Genomic DNA, 24,878 nt, shown 5'->3' with positions numbered 1-24,878 from the left:
GCAGCCATTATCGCATTAATCATTCCGCTCTTACATCGCCCGTGGTGTGATCCAAACGTTATTTGCCCCCCCCCCCGCCCCCTTGGAAGGGAGGAGGAACCCTTTTGGAATTATATTGCATGTAAATTGCTGAAGAAGAGGGGACTGAGAAAAAAAGATACCGTCTAAACCTCTTTACGAAGAATTGGTAGTCAAAGGTATTCGCTTAATAGAGGAGCCTTGAAGAATGAATAACATTACGAAAGTTATTAAATAATTGGTCCAAAATCTAGCAACATTTTTGTCTTATGAGTTTGCAGGGCTCATTTTCACATTCCCTACATTTCAATGATGTAATATGATAGATGGCCTGACTGACAGGGGACGATGCGACAATACATTTTCAATTCAAGTATGTTAATAGATTCCCTAGCTATACATCGATCTGCTATTTTAAGTTCTTGTTCTTACCAGGAAACCACACGATGGTGTAATAAAGAAAACAATTTAAGTAAGAAGCTATCGAAAGAGCAAAGTAATACATGCTTCTGGACGCATTAATTATTTGCCCTTGTATCCCAGTTATCGAAATATAAGGTTTTTAAGAAAGGTCATCTAATTTAGCTAGTTTCGGTGAGACGTTTTCTGTCTTCTGCAGTTCCTGCCACATGCAGATGGTGAACTCAAGTGGTACCTTCAAATTCTTGGCCTGTTATTAATTTTTCCTAATTTGCTAATTAACTAGAACTAGCCTGTTATTATTTTCTTCTTGGTATGAGTAAAATTAATTTATTAAAGTTGAAATTTCACTGTTATTTTTTATCTGTAAGACAAGCCGTAATTAATTTACCACATAAAAATTGCGTGGGTTAATTAATGTCAAAATGAGATTTAAGTTTGAATAAAATTGCACTCACAAGCTCTCGCACTCTAGACGCTCTTAGAAGGTAAACGTAAGATCATCTCCCACCTATCAAATTATCCAAGTGCTTGTTACGCCATAAAAAAGGGGATGTTCCGTTAAAATTATTTTTTTTTCCAACATTGTCTGTGCCTAAACTAAAGAGTGAAAAACCAAATTTTCCAAACCAAATTTTTAAAATGGTACCGAGTTTCGTGAAGAACATTAGCACACCTTTTTAAGAAACTAATTTGCTGTAATGGTTAGCTGAGATGCTACATTAATTTGTTCTAAAGGTCGGATATTGTATTCTAAAACCGTAAAACACTAACAATAATACTTAGTTTTTGAAACTTATTGTACGAATGGGTTAGCAATTGTATTCAATTATATGCTTTCCGTTTGCTTCAATCACATGTCAAAGAGTGTTATAGCTTGCTTCGCAGTAGCGCGAAAAGTTTCTCTATCAGTTGGAGCAACTTGAAGCGAGAAGCAAAGGGATGTAAGTGAAAAAATTAAACGTTTGGAGATAACCAGTACAAATGGCAGGTGGACCTCTCCTCAGTCTTGGGGCAAGAAATTGTCTTTGAAACCTTCGTAGGTGCTGCTTAATAGCATGTTTTAAAAGGAAAAAAAATTAATGAAATCCTACCCCTAGAACCGCAACTTTAATCGCGATTTACTCGAAACTTTAAATAGTTCACTTACATCCCTTTGCTTCTCACTGCCTCAACTGATAAAGAAAGATTTATAGAAGTCTTGTTTTTTCCCTCGGTCCATGTAACATATATCCCAAGTTTTAAAAATATTTAGACCGAACTCTACGTAGGGGAAAACGTAAAGGGTAACTTTAACTATAACCGCCATCTGTAGCTCTATCCTATATTATAAGCATTAGAATGTGCAATGCCATAAGTATTTTTAATATCGCAAAGTTTTTTAACTTGATTGTATCAGAAGATTTCTATTCTTCAATAAATGTGCCATCTGTTTCATGCCTGTGATAATGCTTTCATTGCTATTTTAAAAGTATGAATGACAGAAAGAAAACTTTCTTCCATTGTAATACTTCAGCAACACTGTTTCGTCACCTTTTGAAGAAAAAAAGAAAGAAAAACTTTTCTACTCGCTCAGTTCTAAACATGTTATGCTTGGGTAATTCATAGTTAGGCTGCCTTGAGTGATTGAAACTGGGTTAAAACTGGACCTTGATTTCTTTTACTACTCATTACTAGATTGCGGGGGAAGAAGTGTCTTTATGTTTTATTTCATGGGCTGATGATAACACTGTTGCAACTTTCAAGACTTCGTATCGCTCTTTATTATTTCTGTAAAAGATATTTCATTTAAATGTCAGGGGGGAAAGTCTAACAGTCTTTTTAATTCATCGGTGTCATTGAGTTGTAATTCTAAGAGGAGAAAGAACTTTACATTCTTCGGCAATGAAGCTTACGGTCCGAGTTTCGTAAGAGTATGGAAAACATTTTGTAGAATTAACCATGCTGTTTAATTAGAAAAAGACTGCTTTTCTCACTAGCCCGACTTGAACAGATGACAAGCAAGAAAAATGTATTCCAAAACGCTACCAGAAATAACACATGCACTTAAATGTGAAAAGAGCTCTTGTTTTGCCACACTGGCTTGAGAAGAAAATCGACCACCAATTGGCTAAGTTCCTTTTCTTCCTGGTATTTTATCTTAATGATCGTCATTGAGTTGTTTTTTTTTTTGGGGGGGGGGGTCAAAAATGTGGGGAAAATTCACACAGACCAATAGCTGAGCTTGTAAAAAAAGGCAAATTATGGTATACGCAAACTTGTCGGATACAAAACACACACATATATATTCAAATAGAATAGTCAACTAAATTAAGCGAGAAAAAAAAAATCTCGTTATTTAAGAGTTTGACTTATTATCAAAAGAAATAGCTAATGTGAGTTTGCATAGTAAAATTATGTATGAATAACTAAATTACAGACGAATACCCTTAAAATATAAATAAAATATTGACATAGTGAGAGAGAACCCTTATTGTTACTGCAGATGTTTATTTGCAAAGGTATTTCATGCAACAAAATCACTCCCCGATAAAATCAATGTGTTTCTTTTGTTATTGACTTTCTCCCGAAATAACTGCGTCTTACCCATTGTACTTATTTTTCAGGTCCTCCAGATCCACCATCCAGTGTGCAGTTGGAAGTGGTGGGTACAAGGTCTCTAAAAGTGAAATTTACTGAACCAGAGACGGCCCATCAAGAAGATAGTATCGTAACCAAATATAAAGGTAAGCTTCTATGAATTCAATGAACTATTGCTATTTATTGCATAGATCAATTTTTAATAACACCTTCTTTCATTTATATTAACCGTTTTAACCACCTGATGCCAATAATTTGTCGCTAATCTGTCCCTTTCAGACGGAATTTTGAAATACTTAACCAAAAGTGTTTTTATTTGGTAGACAGTATACTATGGTAAAGAGTATCTTATAGACAAAATTTGAAGTTTATAGGTGAGAAATTAAAAGAGTTATGGCACGTCCAATAATCCGGACATATGTTATTGAAATACATATTTCAGATAATAAAACGATGAAACATCAAACAAACGTCTTTGTAAAATATTCTCTAAATAATAGTAAAACATAACATAAGCATTTGAAATGATTAATATAAAATTATATATTTTTTAAAAAATCAGAAAAAAAAACTCGTTTTTGCGACGAGAATCCGTGGATGGGAAAATGAGCCAGTCCCCATTCTCCCAACCCATATTTCTTTATATTATTAATCCCAAAATGAAAAATTCTTGTAGAGATAATAATAAGCAGACTGTAAAGAGTCAACTACGAAAAAAATCGAATAATTTATTCAATTAATAAATAATTAGCAGTTATTTAAAGTTCATGTCCGGTATACCGGACGCCACGTCTGAAAGGGCTATAGACGCTCATGCTCACGTTGAAAAATTGGAGAAAGTAAAAAGTGATCTGCCTCGAGACATCAGAAAAGAAAATATTTGAAGGTATTTGCCGCATGAAATAATATTTCCTTTGCATACAACCGTTAAAAAAATCTTTCATTTACTCTACTGAGTCATGTAAACCCAGGACTTCTCAACCTCTTTCAACTCAAGTGTTCCTTTTTGTGTACCATTAACGACGCATATCCCCAACCAAAATGTCAGCTTTATTAAAATGTGTTATAATAGTCTAAGTTTAACTATTAAACTGTTAAAATTTTATTACACTGAACGTTTTGTTACAAACACTAATTAGATATAAAATTTTAATTACCACAGAAATTAATTAGTGAGTACACTGGGCTATTTTATTTACGAAGTTCCTGAGTGTCGGATTTCAGCTTGGTCCAATACATTTGTAAATGGTCCTCATCATTAAACTTGTGTCTATACTCCTATTCGAGAAAGTTAAACTCGAAAACTCATTTTCGCGCATGTTTGTGATCGTGAATGGCGGAATTCTTTACGTTCTTTTTCATTACCAGACCAGAAGCTGCTTAACAAATATTGCAGTACTTTTGTTTCAATGACTCTCGTGCACACGTAATCACTATATTACACGTTTGTCACAACTAAATTGTAGCATTATCAATTTTATTTTGCATTGTAGTATTCGGTAGTCTCCCCGCATACCCCTTACTGATTTTTACGTACCTCAAGGAGCACGTGTACCATCGGTTGACAACCACCGATGCAAGCAATCTGTCGCTTAACATGCAACTCATCCAAAGTAAATTCAGAAACCGACTTACAGACGTGAGAACCTGCGTCGCGCTGTAACTTAACATTGTCGAAAGACAAGCCTAATTTACTGAAACATTCGAAGAAAAAACTAAGTCTTTGCTTACATTATATGTTCCTCAAATAATTAGAGTTTTAAAGTAATATTTTTCATCAAATAAAATTGTTATTAATTATTAACAGAAGTCAAGTTTTTAATCCTTTTTCAAATGTCAAAAACCCAATTGCTTAAAGTTGGTACGCTTTTTTTTTATTGCTAATAATAACAAAATATTTAAATTAACAAAGGCCTGTTACTTAAAATATCTATCAGACATCATTTCCAAGCTCTCCATTTAAAATGTTTATCGGATATTCAAAGAAATAGCTTCTAATACCTGAAATTTTATGAAACAGATCTCTAGTACACCTTTCTGACTTGTTCCATTTAAACGAACAAAAACCGCCCAACCACCTCCACAGAACCTTTTTTTACAAACATAATTTATGTACTAATTTGGCATTACAGTGCAGAAAAAAAGTAATCCTGGACATGAAACTTAAGTACTCCTACACATTACGTAACACTAGTTCTTGGTTTTAACCAAGTTTTCACATAGATTTCTCGTACACTTATAGTCTTCCAAAAATATTTATGTTGTACTTCTGACACTTAGCTCTTTTGACTGATAAGTGAACCGATTACTAGTTAAGAGTATCTGATGTGAAAGAAGTAATCTATCTTTAAAATGCCTCCTATATTGCCATTGAACTTAAAAACAAGGCAAAAGTAATTACTATTCTGAAATTATTTCTTGTTTTTACCAGTTCTGACAAGATTAGTGATTGCAATACGTGTATACCGAATACCGGTATTTGGAGCTATTTTGCAATTTCGTAATACCGGTATTTGATGGAGAATAATACTGTTATTTTCGGTATTAGCTAAAAAAAAAGTAATGTTTTTAATTAAAGAGTTTTTCATTTAACTATTTAGATATCTACTATTATTTTAAATTTAAATTTATTTTTCGATGAGACAGTTCCAAAATGAATCTATTGAAGTAAAAATTTATCTTCAAAAGCACAAAGTATCGGAAACGTTACAAAATGATATTTTCATAACCAGATTGTGTAATGAATCGCACTTTCGTGAGTTTACGTGAACCACGTTTTTTATTTTCTCCATTTTTTGACCTGCCCTCTAGTGAAAACTAATTTTAAGTTTCATAACGAATGTGTGTGTGCTATGAACAATTTATTCCAGCAATCGGTTGCAGAAATTCTTTATGATATATTTTTTAAATATTTGTCTCAACTTTTACTGAATTTTGAGAGAAACTTTTTCTCGTTAAAACAATGAACAGTATGTTGTTGTCACCGGGTATTAGCGTACTGTTTTGTCTCGCTATTCAGTTTTACCTAGTGAAATAATATTTGTAATACTTTGAACATTTGCAAAGAGGTAAGGCATAATCAGTTGGAACATATTTTTAGAAATTTACATAATTGTAAAGAATTTCGAAAAGAAAATAAAAAAAAAAAATAACTAACAAGATCAAATCTATCGTAAATTTCAAACCAAAGGGTTAATAAAAAAGTAAGCACAAACCTATTCTGACCAAGAGGAAATCGTTGAAGATGTTGTTAGTACTGGAAAAGAATTGTCTCTCGAAGAACAGTTACAATATATATTATAGTAATTGCTCAGTTTTAAATGATAATGATAAAAAAAAAAACTAACCCACAATACAAAAGAAACACCCACACTCACAAAAATAATTTTTTCAAAACCATAAAGTTAAAGACCTAACTATTTGAAGACCAAGGACATCCAAGCACAGGAGGTGTATCGGGCATTATTAACAGTAGCATGGGCCTGCGTGAATGCAGAAATAATATTTTCAACTGCAGGAAAATTTTTCACTAAAATGAGTTCCAGGCTTAGTGACAATTAAATAGATGCATTATGTTTCTTGCTATTATTGATCTTTTATTATGATATTTGTTCCTTCATTTTATATTTGTTCACAATAGCTAAATAATGCACTTTTTGTACAAAATAATAAAATATAGCAACGAAACATTATGTTTTTGAATGTTTTATTGGGAAATTTCTAATACCAGTATTAATACCTGTATTCCGGCATAACATTAAGAAAACACCGAGTACCGGTATAGCATTTTCGGTCCAGTATTGCAATCCCTATACAAGATAGATTGAAAAATTAGATAATTTTGTTCATCTGGAATTTAAAAGCATAATACCGTAGCGTTTTAAAAAGGTTTAATGACCTACGTTCTGCAATGGGTTCATTATAATTACTAATAGTCGATATGCATGTGCTATGTGACGCATCAAGTAAGGCTGGTAAATAGAATCAGCAAACAAACTAGCTAAAATACCAAGCTGAATCGGATACACGAGTCGATCACGTACCTTCTGACAGATCATCTCGTGTGTACCGGTCAAACACCAATGAACTAAACGCTCATACGGTTAATCACACTTTCAATCCAGAAGTAAGGTAAAGGGTATGAGTGTCATTTCGCTCTTCTTCCCACATTAATCCTCAACTTTAACACCCGCGCGTGAATGGAACCATCATGTTTGAGTGATTGATCTCTCTCTCTTCGCAGTGGAATGGAGCTGCTACGAGGACTTCAGCCTGCTGGCCGGGAGCCGGGAACTGGCCGACGTGCAGCGTCTTGAGATCACGATTCCGGACCTGACCCAGGGCAGCACGTACTTCGTGCGGGTCGCGGCGGCCAACGTCAAGGGAGACAGCGAGTGGAAGGGCGCCTCGCCCCTCTCGGCCACCCCCTCCTGTAAGTACTACCCCGGTGGAAAAGAGTTCGGTTTTGCCGAAATCGTGACTTTCCGCCTCGAGAGAAAGGCAGAGGTATAGTTTCTCCACAGAGTGCATGGGAAACGATATATTTTCTCGCTGCAATCGCTTTTTGTTTAGTGAGTTCAAAAAAAACACTAGCAGTGGTGTCCAGCCTACGACCCGCGGGCCATATGGAGTCCGCTAAGCGAATCTATGTGGCTCATTGAACTAGGGTAAACAACTTTCCAAAACAACTGATCATCTTCATTTGGTATTAAAAATTATTTTTGCAAATTTGAAGGTAAGACGTCAGAAATTAGTTTCTAAAAATCAGACAACACCTTCCTTTTAACAAAATAAGCAATGATAACAGCTGTTATTTATTAGTAATTGTCTTCCCTTTTTCTTGTTTCTCCATGGATATCTAGAAAAAAACTAAATGTATCGAAATTTTATCTGTGGTCTTGTCCACGAGGTTCCTCGTAATAACATGTGACTTTCGAGTAAAAAAAAAGGATAGACATCACTGCCAACTGACAAGATCAAACACCAACCTAAGCAAGGACCTTAGCAACCATCTTATTAGATCTATTACCGTGGTAGTGCCAACACTTTCCCTTACTATTCTAAACCCACGCAGATTTCTCCACAACACATCCTGGTCTGTCTGGAACTCTGAGACTAGACAAGAGAGGTTCTAGTTCGTCTTCTTGTAGTAAATTGCTGTAGAATCCATAAAATCGTGGACATTGTTTCGCTTCGCTGAAATATAATAGGCTATTTACTATTTTAGGAGAGACTTTTCATCATAAAAACTTTTGGTGCCTGATGATTCATTTACTTTTACATTGTCAGTACAGAGGAACTATTATTGTTCCACGTAACCGCAATTAATTAAAGCAAACATACAACTTATATTATACACGAGTTCAAACTTTGTGTGTAGGTACACTGAAAATGTTCCTCTGATGCAGTATGAAACTTACTGAAATTAATTTGATAATTTACTTGGATCAAAATACAGTGGTTAAGATGAAATAAGCTGAGAGATTATACACTTTACCGTCAACTAAGCTCCCATCTGATTTCCCGCCTTCTGACCAATTGTGTAGAAAGCCACGCAGCAGGGTTTCCGCTACGGTCGCATTTTTCGCATAACGCGAAAACACTATCTGAATTGCGAAAATAAAGCAATGCATTTTCGCTTTTTTGCTCAAATAAAAAATAAATTAGTTTTTTAAATAAAGAAGAAATGTATGATCCTAGAGAGGAAGCGTGCTTGGCGATAATCAACTTAATCTTTTTAAAATCTTAGCTGAGATGTTTAAACTACAATTAAGTTCAATAATTATTAGTCTTATCCAGCATTATGTCCCCCCCCCCCCCAAAAAAAAAACTGCTTTATTAGGAGGAGGGAACTGCAACGTTCTAAACACCAATCATGTTTTCTTTTTTTATTTTATGTTTTAAAAGAACTGCTGTTGTACTTATTTCTTCAAGAATGTTACAAATGAAATATGAATTTTATTTTCAACTGGAGATGAAACACACTGAGGCATATATAAATATATGAGAATGTGTAACATTTTAGCATTTTGCTAACATTTTTCCATCAATTTTAGCTTTTATGCTAAAGAACTTTTGAACCCAGCTTAAACCCTGCCACGCAGTAATAACCGAAACGTGAAATAAATGATGAAAAAGACTTCATTCTTTTGCTTATAACAGAGGCTTTTTTTTCCCCCTTTAATGACGTTATTGCGATTCGAAGTTGAAAAGATGTGCAACGTACGTGCATCAGCTAAACACACACACACACACACAAAAAAAAAAAAAAAAAACATATCAACGGCAGTAGTGGCGCATCTCAAAAATTGGAAAGAACGTAATAATAATTGATTTAAAATCTAAATTTAGTGCTCTTGCCCTAAAACTCGCACAAAGTTAGTTTGCATTACTGGCGTGTAATGGCGTATGAACGGGCTAATCAATAATGACAAATCATTAAAATTTCAAAATTTAGAAAGACATCTTTCAAACTTTAACTGTACATCATGAATTTAGACTTAAAACACGACCAGTAAACATAATATCATATTTTTTTGCGCATGCTGTAGCATTCAAGAATAAATCAGTTAAACGTTGTATTGCATAAAAACTTGAATTTCCCCAATGCTGCTTTTTGAGATGGGCCACTATTGTTGCGACAAGCGATATCTGTGTATGTTCATATTTTGCTGTAATTAAAACATTTTCTTAATTTTCCCATTGTCGTTTTTTTTTTTTTTTTTTTAAAGCAATCAGGATTGCTTATTGTTCTCATTTGACCGTTTTTGAGGTCCGTGCCTTTTTCAGCTTGGACCAGAAGCCTCTGCAGCACTTCCGCCCACCGTCCTCTGCAGGCGGCGCGGCGCGGCTGCTCCGGTCCTGAGCTATCTGCTTCTCCTGGTCGGACGCGTCCATGTCCTACACACACGCACGCTCACGCGCCTACGTGCATACACACAGGTCTACGCACACACACAAGCCTACACACTTACACACACAACTATGCACACGTAACCGCCCAGGAGGAGAGGCAGGCTACAGGAGCTGTTTCTAGAAACAATAACTCCAATGAGTAGGGTCCTGTCTCAGTTCGTGATTGCGAAAAACATAATTTGAATCCAAAATTTCAGAATTCATTTTTTTTTTTTTTTTAAATTATGTAAAGGCTGGACCAGGTGAGGAGACAGTCATCTCCTCCACAGCCTGTCTTTGAAGAACCCCTCTTATCCTTTATGACTCCTCCTCTTTATTTATTTATTTTTTCTTCTGTAACATTTGGTATGAATTTTGCAGGCTGGCGTGACGTTGAGGAGAAAGTTCCCCGTTCGGCAGGCCGAAACGGGAAACTGGATGATCTCTTTCATCAGATCATCAACTCCAGACCGGGACATTCAAGTGAAATAAAAGGTAAGATTTTGGCTGGTTATAGAAAATGACACGATAATTTATTGTACCTAATCTCTGATTGTATTTCAAAAACTAATATTTTTTTATTCTTTTTTCATTTTTAGACTTATCTGATACGCCGCAACAACAAAGGCGGCAGGTTCGCAAAAGTATAAAACATTTATTTACCTCAGCACCCAAGTTCCAGAAAAACATGAAAAGGTAGGCATTAAACTCTCTTCTTTTTTATGAAAAAGAATGTGTTTAATCAAATTAACATTTTTAGATTATTTTGTTTATAAGCATAACCTTCTGCACTGCCACCCATTCTTCCATAGCAGTTACTACCGTAGCGTTGAATTTACGGTGCTATAACCGACGTAATGTAAACACAATTGACATCCTGTTAAAACAAAAAACAACTCAGAACTGAATCGATTATTTCAGAAAGGGCATAAGTGCAACAAATGCAACTTTTCAGGAATCAATAAAAAGCGATTATTTCATTCAAAAATGAAGTAAATTATGCGATAATTTTTACGATTAATCTAGCGCCAAGTAGGATCATTACCTTACCTTAAATTACGTTTAATTTCGTCACTGAAATTAATTTTTTTTTTTAAATTTAATGTGGACTCATGCCCTATCTCCAATAAATATCCTGAAAGACTAGTCGAGAGGGATGAAAATGTAAATCAAGTGAAACAGATTTGTTTCAAACTGATTTATGATAGTAAAAAATAATATAACAAAGTGACAAAAATATGAAGTCCGTATTCATAAATTCATTATCTTAAGAAAATACATCGTGTATTTTCCTCTTTCTCTCGTCTTGTTTTAGCGAAATAATAAAGTCTAGTGCAAAAAAATACAAAAACCAACAGAGATAAAAATCAAAAGTTTGAACTGTATTCCTATTCATCAAATAGGAATACATTCGAATATAGGAATACATAGAAATTCCATTCATTCATAGAAATATTTTTTTATATCCTTTTCTTGTCTAGTTTTGTGCACCAAGTTCGATGTACATATTGATATGACTATGGTTAAAATTGCACTGAATAATCATCAAAGCAAACTCGTTGCAGAATAATAAAAAAATTTAGCATAAAGAGCCATGTTTACATTTTTCTGTTTTGTATTTTCTATAATAAAGCTTCTATTTTTCTCCCCACAAAGATAAAAGTTCAAAAACAAAGGTCCTACTAAAACATTCTCGACAAATCTATGGCGGTCATTTTGTTGTCATTTTGAATTTCTTCCTCAATACATCGATCTTTTTATGCTGATACTAAAAATAGCACTGAAGCATCCGATTAAAGGATATCAGAATAAGGTATTTAAGCTAATAAATTTAAAACCGTTTCTCGTTCCACTACGGTCCATGAAAAAGTACGAGACCACGTTTAAGATCATCTGCAGTTAAATTCATAATCTCTGGATCATGAAAGCGTTTACTTTTTTTTATGAGGCCGCTATTACTGTATTTCTAGGGGCGTTTTCTTGGCCTGCTTGCTGTATCACGAAGATCGGATCATTGTGACAGCAGAAGACACACTTCCTATTTTAGAGGTGGACGAGACGTATCCTTCGCCCCTCCACACGGATTTCCACTGGCTGATGAAGGTACGTTTGAAAATGACATGACAGATGAAAGTAAGAGTAATCACTATTTTGGAGCAATGATATTAAATAATAAAGAGGCTACTCTTTCAATTTGGTACACCTTATGTGATGACCTGGTCACCATTTGTAAGAAAGTTTCTTCGATTTGCATGATCCTAACAACTAAGTCCAGTGTCTCAAACAGGGCTGAGCTATCAGCGATTCGATTCAGTTTATTTTTTTAACTGAGTTAAAGGAACAAAAGTCACTTCAATTCGGGCAATGAATAAGTAACGGATGGCTTCAAAAATGTTTAAATTTTGCACATTTGGGCAGTGAGAAAAATGCTTTAGTTTACACGCATAGATGTGTTGGAGAATTGTACACACGTGCTCAGGAACTATACTAGAATAAGGGGCTCCGCCCCCTGCAGTGGTTGAATGCCATCTGCGGCGGGTGACAAATGGTAATGTTAATGCTTTTTGTCCTGGATGTCCTGTAGATTTTTTTATCAATTCATATCTCCGGTCCTTTAAGGTTTGAAAGGATGATACAAGGCGGGATTACTTTCCCTAGATATCCTGTATCCAACAGTACCAGTGTTGACCTCGTAGACATTGAGAGTCCGAAAGAGATAGGATTAAAGGCGCATAGACGGGCACAGGTTTAATAGTATATAGATTAGGCATCGTAATATTAACGTTCCTATAACATACTATTTCAAACATGTCAAACCAAGTTTTGTGTTGATCACACATGCTTCATTTCAAAATGGATAACTTCGTTTTTTTTTTTTTTTTTTTTTTTTTTTTTTTTTTTTTTTTGTGTGTGTGTGTGTGTGTGTGTGTGTGTAACATTTACGTTTTTTCAACACAGGTTGCCTGTACTTGGGAAGACGTTAAGACCTTAAAGCAAGATATGGAGAAAAGCCATTCATCTTCAAACGTCCATTTTCGAAGTAAGCTGCTGCAAGCTGTGGAGCAAATGCAGGTAGGTTTTAAGCGACACTTAAAAGACCTTCATTTTTCAAGCATTTTTTAGGTTATTTGAATGTTCCTTAGCACATTGTGGACAGGACTAAAGAATCCTCGCAATTTTCTCGTTCTGTCAAATGACCGTTCTTGAGAATCACCAGGTTTTGTACATTGGTTACTCGCATGACATATATTTTTCGTGAACTTTTTATCACTTCTGAGTTTCATAACCTTGATTGAATCTGCGCATTTGCATACTACGTCATAGAATACCGATCCATATTTGACTGATTGACTTATCCACAACGTGTTAAATTTATTCAAAAATGCAATATGATACATATGAGTCATTCTATGTTAACTGACCCGACTGTGCCCCCCCCCCCCCCCCGACCATCTCCATCTTTAATGAAATTCCAGAGTTATACCCGTCTATTTGAAACTAACAAATGCAAATTTTTAGCTTCCAAGATGTAAATCCTGAGGGCCTAAGATCCCTCTAACAAGGGTTCCAGTTAATTTTCTTTGGCAGATCCAGGAATCCATACAAGTGTTCCAGTGTTGGATTTAAATATAAAAAGCAAACAACTCTGATCACTGTTAAAGGCAGGTGAGCAAACTAAGCATGAATATTTTCAGATTTTATCTGAATTTCAGAATTTTTGGGAAAACAGACTTTGCACTTTATCCTCGGATTTTTAAAGTTAAGTACTTATTAGTGATATATTTGATCGTTAAGAATCATTATGTATCATAATATAAAGTATCAATTCTTTAAAAAAAATTGTTCTTGGAAAAAAGATGTTTACGTATTGCAGGCCTGACCGTATGGTTACGCTCGAAACACGTACAAATCACGTTTTTTTTTAATCCAATAAAGCTTTTTTGAAAGTTGTCACTTCATATCATGATGCATAATGATTCCTTATATTTGAATATATCACTATTAAATGCCCAAGGGTAAAATTCTAGGAATAAAGTTAAATATATGCCCAAAAATGTAGTCTCATTTGTACAAATGGATTGAGCAAAATAAAATAACGGATAACTCTGTTCGTAAGTAAATGAAAATATCGTGAAAGTTTACCGAGGGAATGTTTTACCCCTTACAAATGGAATAACGGTTTACATCCTGCAAGTCAAAGGAAATAATCTACATAAAAAGTCATACATTTAAGAAAAAAAAATAAAGCTCACTGAAACGTTAATTGTTGTATAATACATCTCGTCGAAGTTTAGTTTTTTGCGTGAAATTTAGCCTTTTTTGGGGGAACTTAAATTTACCTTTCATGCATTAATGATAAAAATAGTGCCGTTGTTAATAATTTTTCTAATTCATCCGTCTTTAAAATAAAGACTAGCTATATGAATAATGTTTGTACTCCGCGTTCATTTTTAAAATTCTCCGCGAGATTTATTAATCTGAAAGCTGGAGCGATCCAAAGCTCGTGTAACTTAAATATTTGTTCTATGAAAATGAGGAAGTATTAGAATTGTGGTAAATGAGGATATGTACTTAAATGAGATGAAAGCAAAGGGAAACCCGTCAGAGAAGCAGCTGAAACGATGATAGAATGGGTTAATCAAAAGAAAAATTTCAAAAACTGTTATTCATTTTATTTTACTGTCGGATTTGCTACTCACTACGCTACAGCCGGATTTGCTACTCACGAATACTTTTGTGTTTCATAGGTTAATCAAAAGAAAAATTTGTGTTTCATCAACATCAAAGAAAAATTTGTGTTTCAAAATTTGTGTGAATACTTTTGTGCTTCATGGCTTAATCAAAAGAAAAATTTCAAAAATGTTATTTACAGTCGAATTCGCTTATAACGAGACCTGATTCAACGAAGAAATCAGAAAAGCTTGGTTGGTACAATGATAACTCTATGGGAATATAACTTGCTTTTAACGAGCAATACTTTTGTGTTTCATAAAATTTTTATTGGCATCTAGTTTACGTTATCCTTTCTTGTAAAAGATATTTTAACATTCAGAAGTCAATCGAAAGTTGGTGATTCATATTAAAGAATTTGAAAATTGTGTATATTAAAGCCAATGTTATCACTTCCTAGATATGGAGAAGAGAATATTATAGCTCAAATTCAAGCTAAAGCAGGTATAAAAAAAATAATGAAATCAATGACAATAATGACAAATGTGAAGAATTTCAAGCTGAATTACCTTTAATATAATAAATGGCTTTTGATGCACAGAAAAAGTTCAATTTTTTTTTTTTCCCTAAGCTTGAGCTGTAACTCGAATATGATGAAAAATGATTAGAGATGAAAATCGAATTAGTAGACTTTCTTTTGATGCTTATTGCACGGGTTTATTTTGATGAGGACTACAATCTGAGTGTCTTGCCTTCGTTACGCATAATATACTTTTTATTACAATACAGAATACAAATAAAGAACACATGAAAGAATTTACATCAGAAAGAGGGAAAGTACATCCGGAGCGAGGGTGTCTTGAACCACCGCCTCAAGTGGGAGAAGCAATCGCTTAGACCACTCGGCCACTGAGATCCCAATTAGTAGACTTAGTAAACAAAAAAATTCAGGCATCGAAAACTACCTGCATTTGTCGCACGCAGGTAGCGTGCGACACAGTGTGCAACACCAAACGTGCCCCGTTTCCGAACTGACAAAATATGGCAACTGGTTGTTGATATGGTGAATTTTGATTACTGTCATGTGTTTAGTGACACTCCCAAGGTTATTACAAATCGATTGACGTAAGAATTACCAAAATTGGCCAAGGCGTTTAGCCTGCAGAACGCCACATAGAAACAAACATGCATACATAGACTTATAAACACATTACCCTCCTTTGCGTCGCGTACGCACAGTCGGGTTAAAATTCAGGCAGCGAAAACCACCTGCATTTGTCACACGCAGGTAGCGTGCGACACCCAGCTTGCGCCGTTCCAAACTGACAAAATGGCAACTGGTTTTTGAAATGGTACTTTTGATTACTGTCATGTGTTTAGTGACACTCCCAAGGTTGAGACAAATCTATTGACGTAAGAATTACCAAAATTGGCCAAGGCGTTTAGCCTGTAGAACGCCACATAGAAACGGACATACATACGTAGTCTGATAAACACATTTCCCTCCTTTGCTTCGCGCACGCGCAGTCGGGTAAAAAGAGCTATAGTAAGAATGTGAATTTTTTATATTTTTCCAAGGACCCGTTGTTCTCGAGTACTCTGTTATAACGAGCATATCTCGCGGTCCCTTCGCACTCGTTATAAGGAAGTTCGACTACGCTATTTTCTTTCTGTCTTTAGTAAAAGAAAATGCATAAGAAATACTTATTACGGGGAAAATAGAAGTGTATTGTGAATGTGAATTGTAATTTTTGTGATCAAGGCCATGGAGAGGCGCAGAAAAGAGAATTGGGTGGTTAACCCCCTAAAATTATAAATGGTAGGTGAGCCTCTCCTTTGTTTTGGAATTAAAGATAGCACTAGTAGCACTACTTACAGCATGGTTTAAAGAAAAAAAAATTTGGAGAAAGCATACCTACGGCCGGAACTTTAAATGCGTTTTACTCAAAACTTGAAACTGTCCACTTACATCCCTTTGCTTTCCACTGCCTCAGTAGTATACTTGATTGCTTGCGAAACCTATAACAAATCAATGTTCTATACACATTTTTTTTCTTAACTGTTAGCATATTTAAGCAGCTTGTATTTTACTTTTTAAAAATTAATTTGAATCTTTGATGTCGTGGGGGGGGGGTAGAGAGTGTCTACAATGGTACACTTGATTTTATGCGAAACCAGTCAAAATATTTCGGAGAACCTTGATTGGAAACGCGGTTCTATACAATGGCTTCATGTGAAATATGCGCCTCTAAACGTAGATTTCCCGTAATAAGAGTCGTGCTGCAGTAAAAACTCATGTACAGTATTAGCGGCTTTTAGTTAGCGTATTAAAATAACATTCCTTTAAATTGTTTAATTTGATTTTAACCTTACACATTGTGTGTGTGTGTGTGAGTTACTTTAGACAGTATGTCTGTAATGGTCCACTTTATTTTTTGCGAAATCAGTTATATTGTTTCGGAGAACCCTGGTTGGAAACACTGTTCTATCCAATGGCTTCTTGTGAAATATATTCCGTTGCAGTAAAACTTATGTACAGTACTAGGCACTTCTTTTTTACCCACTGTTAGCAAATTTAAACAGCTTTTTCGTTGTACTTTTTAAAATTTTAAATTAATCTTGAGAATTGCTTGTGATTTTTCCTTATTTTTGACACAAGTGCGTTGTTTAAAAGTAACGTTCACGTTGCGTTGGTTAAAGTAACTTTCGATGATTGAATTTTTCCTCATTATGTGAATATGTTTTGAATAGTTTATAAGGAACCTTTCAAAAAATAAATCTTCAGATTAACTCATCATTAAAATATAACCATCCTTAAAATAATACCTAAGGTTGTTTTTTTCCTCCTAATAAATTTGGATTACTCATTTAAAGTTTGTGAGCCCAGTTTCTGAACGTGTTTCATTTCAATGACATATGATCAATTTCCTTGATGCTGAGTAAACTATGTTATTCATACAGCTGCTGCTTCATACTGGTTGTAGCGAGGAATGAAGCATAAATTATTGTAATAAAATTTATTCTTTTGTTATTGTATAGCTTATCAAACTCGCTCATTTCCGCTCTGAGAAATCAATGCGCGTTTGAGAAAGGAATTATTTATACTCTGAAAAACCGCAATGCTTATTGCTGACGAATTGGTTTAACGTTTTGGAAAACGGATGGATTAGAATAGATCAATTACAAATAAGTGAAATTCTCTTTTCTTTCGCATTTTATTAGAAACTTGCAATTAAAATAATGATTGCCCTTATTACGATTAAAACATTTAACTAATCAAAAATGGTTTTTAGAATCTAATAACTATTATTCCAGGAGGAAAAAGTGTTGGGAAGTGTTTGCAACTTGTACAGGAGTGAAATTATTTTAATGAAGAGGGCTGCTTATAAGTGATGTCACACTTTTTTTTCAACAAATTGGACCCCCCCCCCACACCGTCACAAAGTGTCACATTTCACCTTAATCCCTCCCCTACCCTTATCAGATGTCGCATTATATTATACAAGCATATATTGTTAAAACTAGTATGTTGTGGCCATCACGAAACTTTCTTCTATATTTTTCTTTTTTTTTTCTGATCCCTCCCCATGCTTGACGAGGAAGCAATATTCCCAAAAAAAAAAAAAAAAATTACACATGCAAAAACTTGACGACTATCCCAAAGTCTGAATTATGGCAAAAGCAAAGCAAAGAGCGAAAATTGAAAGTTATTTTAAAAGACTTGCTTGAATTAATTACAAATATTTATTTGTTAACAAACATAAGATAGCAGCAGTTAAAATTTTAAAATCATTTTGAGATAATATTTCCGATCATTTCCATACAATTAAAATCACGAGAAATACGCAGACAACAGTTGATTACGATTCGTCTTTCTTATTGTTGCATTAATAAAGCTATTTTTATTCGCCAGAAAAAATTAACACCTCTTGGAGCAATTGGCGCCAGAATTGAACCAACGCCTGTTTACATATGGATTCACATTTATTCCAAATTTCATCCAGAACGTAGCAATACTTCTTGAGATATGGCACTCACAGTGGAAAAAAAGAACGTTCGATTGCGCAACCCCCTTTTCAGTTGTTGACACCAAAATAAAATCAATTCTTATGGCTACCTCTAAGGGCTATTCGTCGATAAATTTTTGTTTGATTCCGTTCGTTATTTCTTGAGATACAGCAGTCACAATTGACGACAAAAAACGTTCTATAACTCAACCCCCGTTTGAGCTATTGACACCAAAATTGAATCAGCAGCTGTCCCTGTTAGGGGCAACATTTGGACCGAATTTTGTTTGATTCCGCCAGTTACTTCATGGGTAATAGCAAGCACGCATAACTCAAGAAACGTCCCATTGCTCCACCCCCCTTCGAGGAATTCGCGCCAAAAACCAAAGGGCACAAGTTCACATAGGGTCACATATGTGTACCAAATTTCGTTCGATTTCATGCGGTTGTTTCTGCTGTAGAGCGGTCACAAAAAACTGGTCACACATACGTGCCACACACACAGACAGACATTTTCCAAAAATGGTTGAAATGGACTCAGCACACCTCAAAACGTTCGGATCCTTCGAAATTCGAAAAATTTGCACGAATCCAATACTTTTTTTTCTATATATTAGATATATAGAAGAAAGTAAAAAGGTGTGAAGCCATACTTCTTGTTACACAGTCCCTCCCCCTTTTCAAACTCATAATTTACCGAATCTTCGTAAAAGCGTGACATGATTTATGGACGCCCCTTTGCAGTTTTGAAGAGTGTGGAAACTCGAATGACAAATAAATGAAACTACAGTTTGGCTTTGATAAGTTAAACTCGAATGAACGAACAATTCCATTTGTTTTGATATAGGTGACGAAAGCCGGTTTGCTTTGCCAATAACGTACTGTAGTGGCTATTTCCTTTTTGTCAATATAACAATTCATCCTATTTCTCCCCCAGCAGAAATGAACTCGTCCAATGTCAGAAGCTACCAAAATACCAATTGAAAAGGAATTTTCATAAAATAATTGTTTTAACTGAAAAACAATTACCTTGAATCCATAATTTCTTAAATTGTGCCGCTTTCATGTAATAGTGAATTTCGTACTAAATTTCAAACACACTGATTTCCTCTAACTATCCGATTTAATCTAAATTCAATCATCAGGGCCCACGAGAGACCATATCAGCCTTGTCAGAAACTAGAGACGTAATCCTTAGAAGGGCCCCGCTCTTGAAAACTTTTTAGCCAAGGCAAATTAAAATCAAGCTCTCTGAAACGCAACCTACATACATACATACATACATACATAGTATAGTTGTTGATGCGTTGTTTTCACACTAAGATTTCGTCATGCATACATTTTTACCATTACAAGTGTCTTTAATTAGTAAAAAAAAGGTATTAGTCTGAGTTATTCGATATTTTTGATGAAAGCATCCTAAATTCTCCCTTCCTTCATTTATGACGATTTTAATTGGTCTTCGCGTTTTCAATTGAATTTTTAAAGGTTATTTAAAGCATTTTGATTTTCATAACAAGAAATCAGTACAACTCTTCGATAAAATAACAATTTGTCTCAACAATCCCCCCCCCCCCCCCGGAAACACTTCGTTGTTGTCAAAGTTACTCAAAAGTCATTTTTTCCTGAATAACAGCTCTTTTAGAGCCTTATTAACCCTTTTGCTCCCACTATCGGGATCTGTATCAAATTACCAATTGTGCTTCACTGAATTGCAGTAGGTTGATTACCGGTGGTTCTTTCTTGAGTTTATATTCTTTCTGCTATTGCATTCCTGCCTTTGCCTCATCTAATTGCGTTTAAACATTGAACTGTCATAATGTTCTAAGAAATTTTGAAGAATTTTCGACGGGCTACAATTTTAAAAGGTTCAAGTGGACGAGTTTCTGGTAATTTCAGCCGTTACTGCACTGACACAATGTAACAAATATCAAGAAACAAATTACTAATGTTTTTTTTTTCTCTCTCTTTCTCTTTTTTAGGCTGCCTTAGGTCTCCAGGATTTAGGACAATTGTACTACCTCCCTCTTAAGGACAGCGAAGGTACAACAGTACTGTGTACAGTGAAACAGGTTCGTGATCCCAAGACTATGGTCACGCTGTCCGTAAGGTGGATGCCTCTTTATAAAATACAGAGGAAGAGGGCAAACAACTCGGATAGCAACGGTGATAACCCTGGAGTTAGTGATTTGCTGCTGGACTCCCTACAAGTAAGCAAATAAGGCCGTTTTTTACCAACGTTAGGTCAACGAGAAAGTTACATCTGTTCAAGGGGATAAAGAATGCAGTTTTTAATACAACTTACAATACTTACTGCACGACATATTTTTCGTCACTGCTTATGACTTCTTGCCAGCGTGATCACAATTTGAAAATCCAATTTTTAATATAAACCTTGTCTTTGAGGTGGAAAACTCCTATATTTAACCTTTTGGGCTCATATCTGTGTCCTATGCATTCCCACGGTCAATAAACCAGGGCTGCGGAGTCGGAAGGAAAATGGCCGACTCCGACTCCTGGATTTTGAAACGCCCGACTCCGACTCCGACTCCGGATTTTTTTTAAATTGTATTTTTTCAACTCCCTCTCCCCCTTCAGGGGAAGGGGGAAAACCTCTAAACAGAGATTGAAGTATTAATTCCTTTTTATGAAAATTTCGCATTTTGTTTTTTATTGTAAACCCAAGACGCATACAACGTTAGAAATTCAATTTAAAAATCAAATTTTCCAATAGTTACGAGTTAAAAAGTGAGATGACTTAAAAATCCCTTTTAAAAAATTTGAAAAGGATTATCTGTAATTTGCTCCCCTTTAATGTTTAACAAATAGACATTGATCAAATCGTGTGCTTTTAATTTTTGAAGGGAAAACAAAAACCTTTTTTTCTAAATTCAAGTTCTTGAGAGGGGGTGGTTTGCCCCGGGTGACACCCATCTGGTAGATGGTAACCAAAGTTAATTTCAGAGTTTATAAAAAAATATAAATACTTTAATTCTGAAAATTTTCGCGAATATATTTTAAATTATATTTCATCAATAAAATTGCAACGAAAATAGGGCGCATATACATCAGGAGCTAATTTTACGCAAAATGCGGCGGTATACAAGTTTGTACGAATAGCTTTTACTATACCTATGTTTCTCATTCGCAAAATTTTCAATTTAAATTTTATTTGCTGCTTTAAAGTTAACCTTAATATGAAGATTTTAAGATTAACTGCAATTATTGAGTGTTGTAATCAAGAAATCATTTACACTTATTTTGTTCCATACTTTTTAGTGAGAATCAAGCTTATAAATAGTCTTAATAAAGAAAAAACCATTAGATTATTTCGTCGGATCTTTTGGATTCGTGCTTTCGCGCCAGAACTTTTTTGAATTTGCCGTTCACCCTTAAACGTTTCAACATTAGCTACGGGCCTCAACTTACTAATTTGTTATGTTTCTTTTACTATTTTACAACTGAGATCGAACAAAACACTATATTTCTATTTTTATTTGTAAGTGATTACTTGAAAATGTTAGGCAACAAAACCGTTTGCTGACAGTTGCTATTAGTTAAGTTAAAAAGCAAGCAAACTAGGGGACGGCTACAGAAAGTTCTGTAAGCACTCAAGCTAGCTGATTGCCATAATGGCAGTTATTTTCTCATTAGTATCTTTTCATGCATGTAATCGAACCAATTGGAAGTCAGTTTTTAAATAATGCAAGGAGAGTCAGCGAAAGGGAAAGAAAAAAAGAAGCCCGGAGTCGGAGTCGGCATGTTTTCTAACAACTCCGACTCCGACTCCTTAACCTCAAAATCAGTCCGACTCCGACTCTTCGACTCCGACTCCGACTCCACAGCCCTGCAATAAACTAATACATGCATTCAAAAATAACTGATAGAGCCGAAGGACGCTTGCGCGGGTCTTGAGCAAACAATCCGCAGTTGTAAAACTAAATGTTAATCGCAGCGTCAGCTCGGTGTCGAGCTACAGTTTGCTTCGAGCCATGCCGTCCCTTCCGCAAAAGATTAATGTAAATGTCTAAAATGTGTCAGAAAAAAAGTATGCCATGACAACAACATGAAAGGTATTTCTAAAGCTAGAACAAGGAATTAAAACCTTATTTTATGTGTTGTTCTAAACATGTCTTTTTTCATAGTTTGAGATGAAAGTTAAAAGAGATATCGAAATGCGATTTTACGAAAAGACAACCGTCCCGATTAGTTTTGGCGCCCAAAGCAGTATTGATGTTTATTATTCGTTTGGTTTCATTCATTTAATTTTTAGCTGTCATGCAAGGGATACACAAGGCTTGTCCCCGCGCCCCCTTTCTCCAGGAAGTTTTTCTTCCCACTTCTAACTACTAAATCAATAATAGGACTGCAACAGTTCCGTTGGTTTTCCTATTCGTCAGGCATAGGATGATAAAGTTTACGACATGTACGTTGTAAACCAGGAGATATGACTGCTTTTTGAAGTAAATATTGCTAAATTGCAACTACAGTGAAACCTGTGTATAACAATACTGTCTATAACGATAACCTGTCTATAACAGTTTTTTTTTCTTTTTTTTCTTTTTTTTTTTGGCCCCAGCAAAATGCCAGTATGAATAATCAAACTGTCTATAAAGATAACCTGTCTATGGCGAAAATTTTTTTATGTCCTTGCAGTATCGTTGTAGACAGGTTTTACTGTATTTCAAGCTGCATTTTATAGTTTAAAAAGGAAGGAGTTTAAATACTCCTTACTTGATTGCTGTCTCACCAGGGAAATAAGAGTTATGTGCTCAGTGCTCACTGTCCTACATAGGGCATTATGATTTCATGTATATATTTTTTGCAGGAAATGATACTGTACAGTCAAGTCAGTAACAGGTCACTGACGAGAGGTTTGTACGTAGGCTATATGAAGTTAAAAAGCTCCGTTGATGCTATTCGAGTTGTTGTGCCAAGGTTAACACCGAATGTTTTGCCTCATATTAAGATTCGAGATAATCCTCATGTCTCACGGTTAGTAAATATTTTTAAATATATTTTTTCCTTTTTCTCTTGAATAACCATGGAAGTAATTGCAGAAATTCTGCCAATTAAATTCCCTAAAGCAGAATAAGCTTTTTTTTTCTTTTAAATCTTCATTTACTAAACTTCTTAAAATACACTGATTTATCTCCATTCTTTCGATTTCCGTTTTTGCCTGGAATGCAATTAGTTGCCCTACAACTAAAATAATGTTGAAGTTTTCCCTCTGAATTGCGATTAAACTTTGTGATAAGACCTTTCATCCGTCAGGCTACGATCTGTGTTATTCATGTTTCATCTTTTCTCCCACAGTGAAGAATGGCAGTGGTTCAAAAGCCTTGCTGCTGGAAGCTTACCCAGCGGGCCTTCCGAAATTCAAATGAAATTCCAGAAAGCTTTGTCTGTAGCAACAAAGCAGCTACTGGCAGAGCTAGACATTCCAGAAAATGTTTCAGACCTTCACAGGTAGGTATCGCGTTGGATGAATTTCAGCAACCTCATTGCATCTTTTGGTGCGAAATCTTTTTAAAACGCTGTTGATTTTCCATTCCCCTCCTAGGTTCTACGACGTTGAAGTTATAGAATTGAGTAACGACGTTTCTTTTTTACTGGTGCTACCCCCTGTTGATAGCGTTTGTTCCGTTCCTGGTCAATGTGACGAAATAACTTCTAGACCCGACTGCATTCCACTACCAATACAGATATTTGAAATGAGTAAGTGATCAATTCGATCAAACTATCAAGCCCTGTTAGTGTACTTTGATTAATTTTTATAATGCTTCTTCGGCAACTACAACTCGAGTTTGAGCCCGACTAACACAACGAAATACCGAAAGTGCTTAAACCAGTGAAGCAGAAATCAGTAAAACATTAAGTCATATGCATGTAACTTGCAAACTGCAATATTTTTGCCTTTCTACCACACAGTAGCAGACGGTATACTGTGCTTTAATCAAAAAAATAATATAGTATAAGGATATACGCTGAAACTTCAGAGTGAAAGTGATGACATGGCAAATATGGGTAGCTTTGATTAAAATGTAGAAAATGGGGAACAAGCTCTATTTATGATTCTACAGAAGATATTTATTTGAAAAATAGCCGCCTGCGGCGATCAGCTGGTCCGCCTTTTTACTCCATTCGCCTTTTTGCGCCAGAGTTGCCGCCTTCGGCGGCTGCTTAGACAATTTAGCGACGGTATTAATCAATGTTTTTCTCTTTTTTCTCAATATTATCATTCGCCTTTTTACACCGATGTTGCCGCCTTCGGCTGCTGCTTAAACA

At 35.2% G+C, this 24,878-nt stretch overlaps 1 protein-coding gene across 1 annotated transcript in view; it reads left to right on the top strand.

The window, feature by feature from the left end:
- The window catches only part of LOC129216998 (ankyrin repeat and fibronectin type-III domain-containing protein 1-like), a 168,590-nt gene that overhangs the window by 126,128 nt on the left and 17,584 nt on the right, over window positions 1-24,878 (top strand). The window contains exons 7-16 of the mRNA XM_054851228.1: window positions 3,045-3,164; window positions 7,262-7,450; window positions 10,294-10,422; window positions 10,512-10,608; window positions 11,883-12,015; window positions 12,871-12,984; window positions 20,573-20,800; window positions 23,419-23,585; window positions 23,907-24,059; window positions 24,154-24,308. Of these exons, the coding sequence (XP_054707203.1) occupies window positions 3,045-3,164; window positions 7,262-7,450; window positions 10,294-10,422; window positions 10,512-10,608; window positions 11,883-12,015; window positions 12,871-12,984; window positions 20,573-20,800; window positions 23,419-23,585; window positions 23,907-24,059; window positions 24,154-24,308 (1,485 nt within the window). The remainder of the gene's footprint in view (window positions 1-3,044; window positions 3,165-7,261; window positions 7,451-10,293; window positions 10,423-10,511; window positions 10,609-11,882; window positions 12,016-12,870; window positions 12,985-20,572; window positions 20,801-23,418; window positions 23,586-23,906; window positions 24,060-24,153; window positions 24,309-24,878) is intronic.

This window comes from Uloborus diversus, chromosome 1 (genome assembly GCF_026930045.1).
Source record: "Uloborus diversus isolate 005 chromosome 1, Udiv.v.3.1, whole genome shotgun sequence".
In the NCBI taxonomy this organism is placed as follows: domain Eukaryota; kingdom Metazoa; phylum Arthropoda; class Arachnida; order Araneae; family Uloboridae; genus Uloborus; species Uloborus diversus.
Note: the sequence above shows the minus strand (reverse complement) of the source record. Positions and strands in the feature narration are given on the sequence as shown.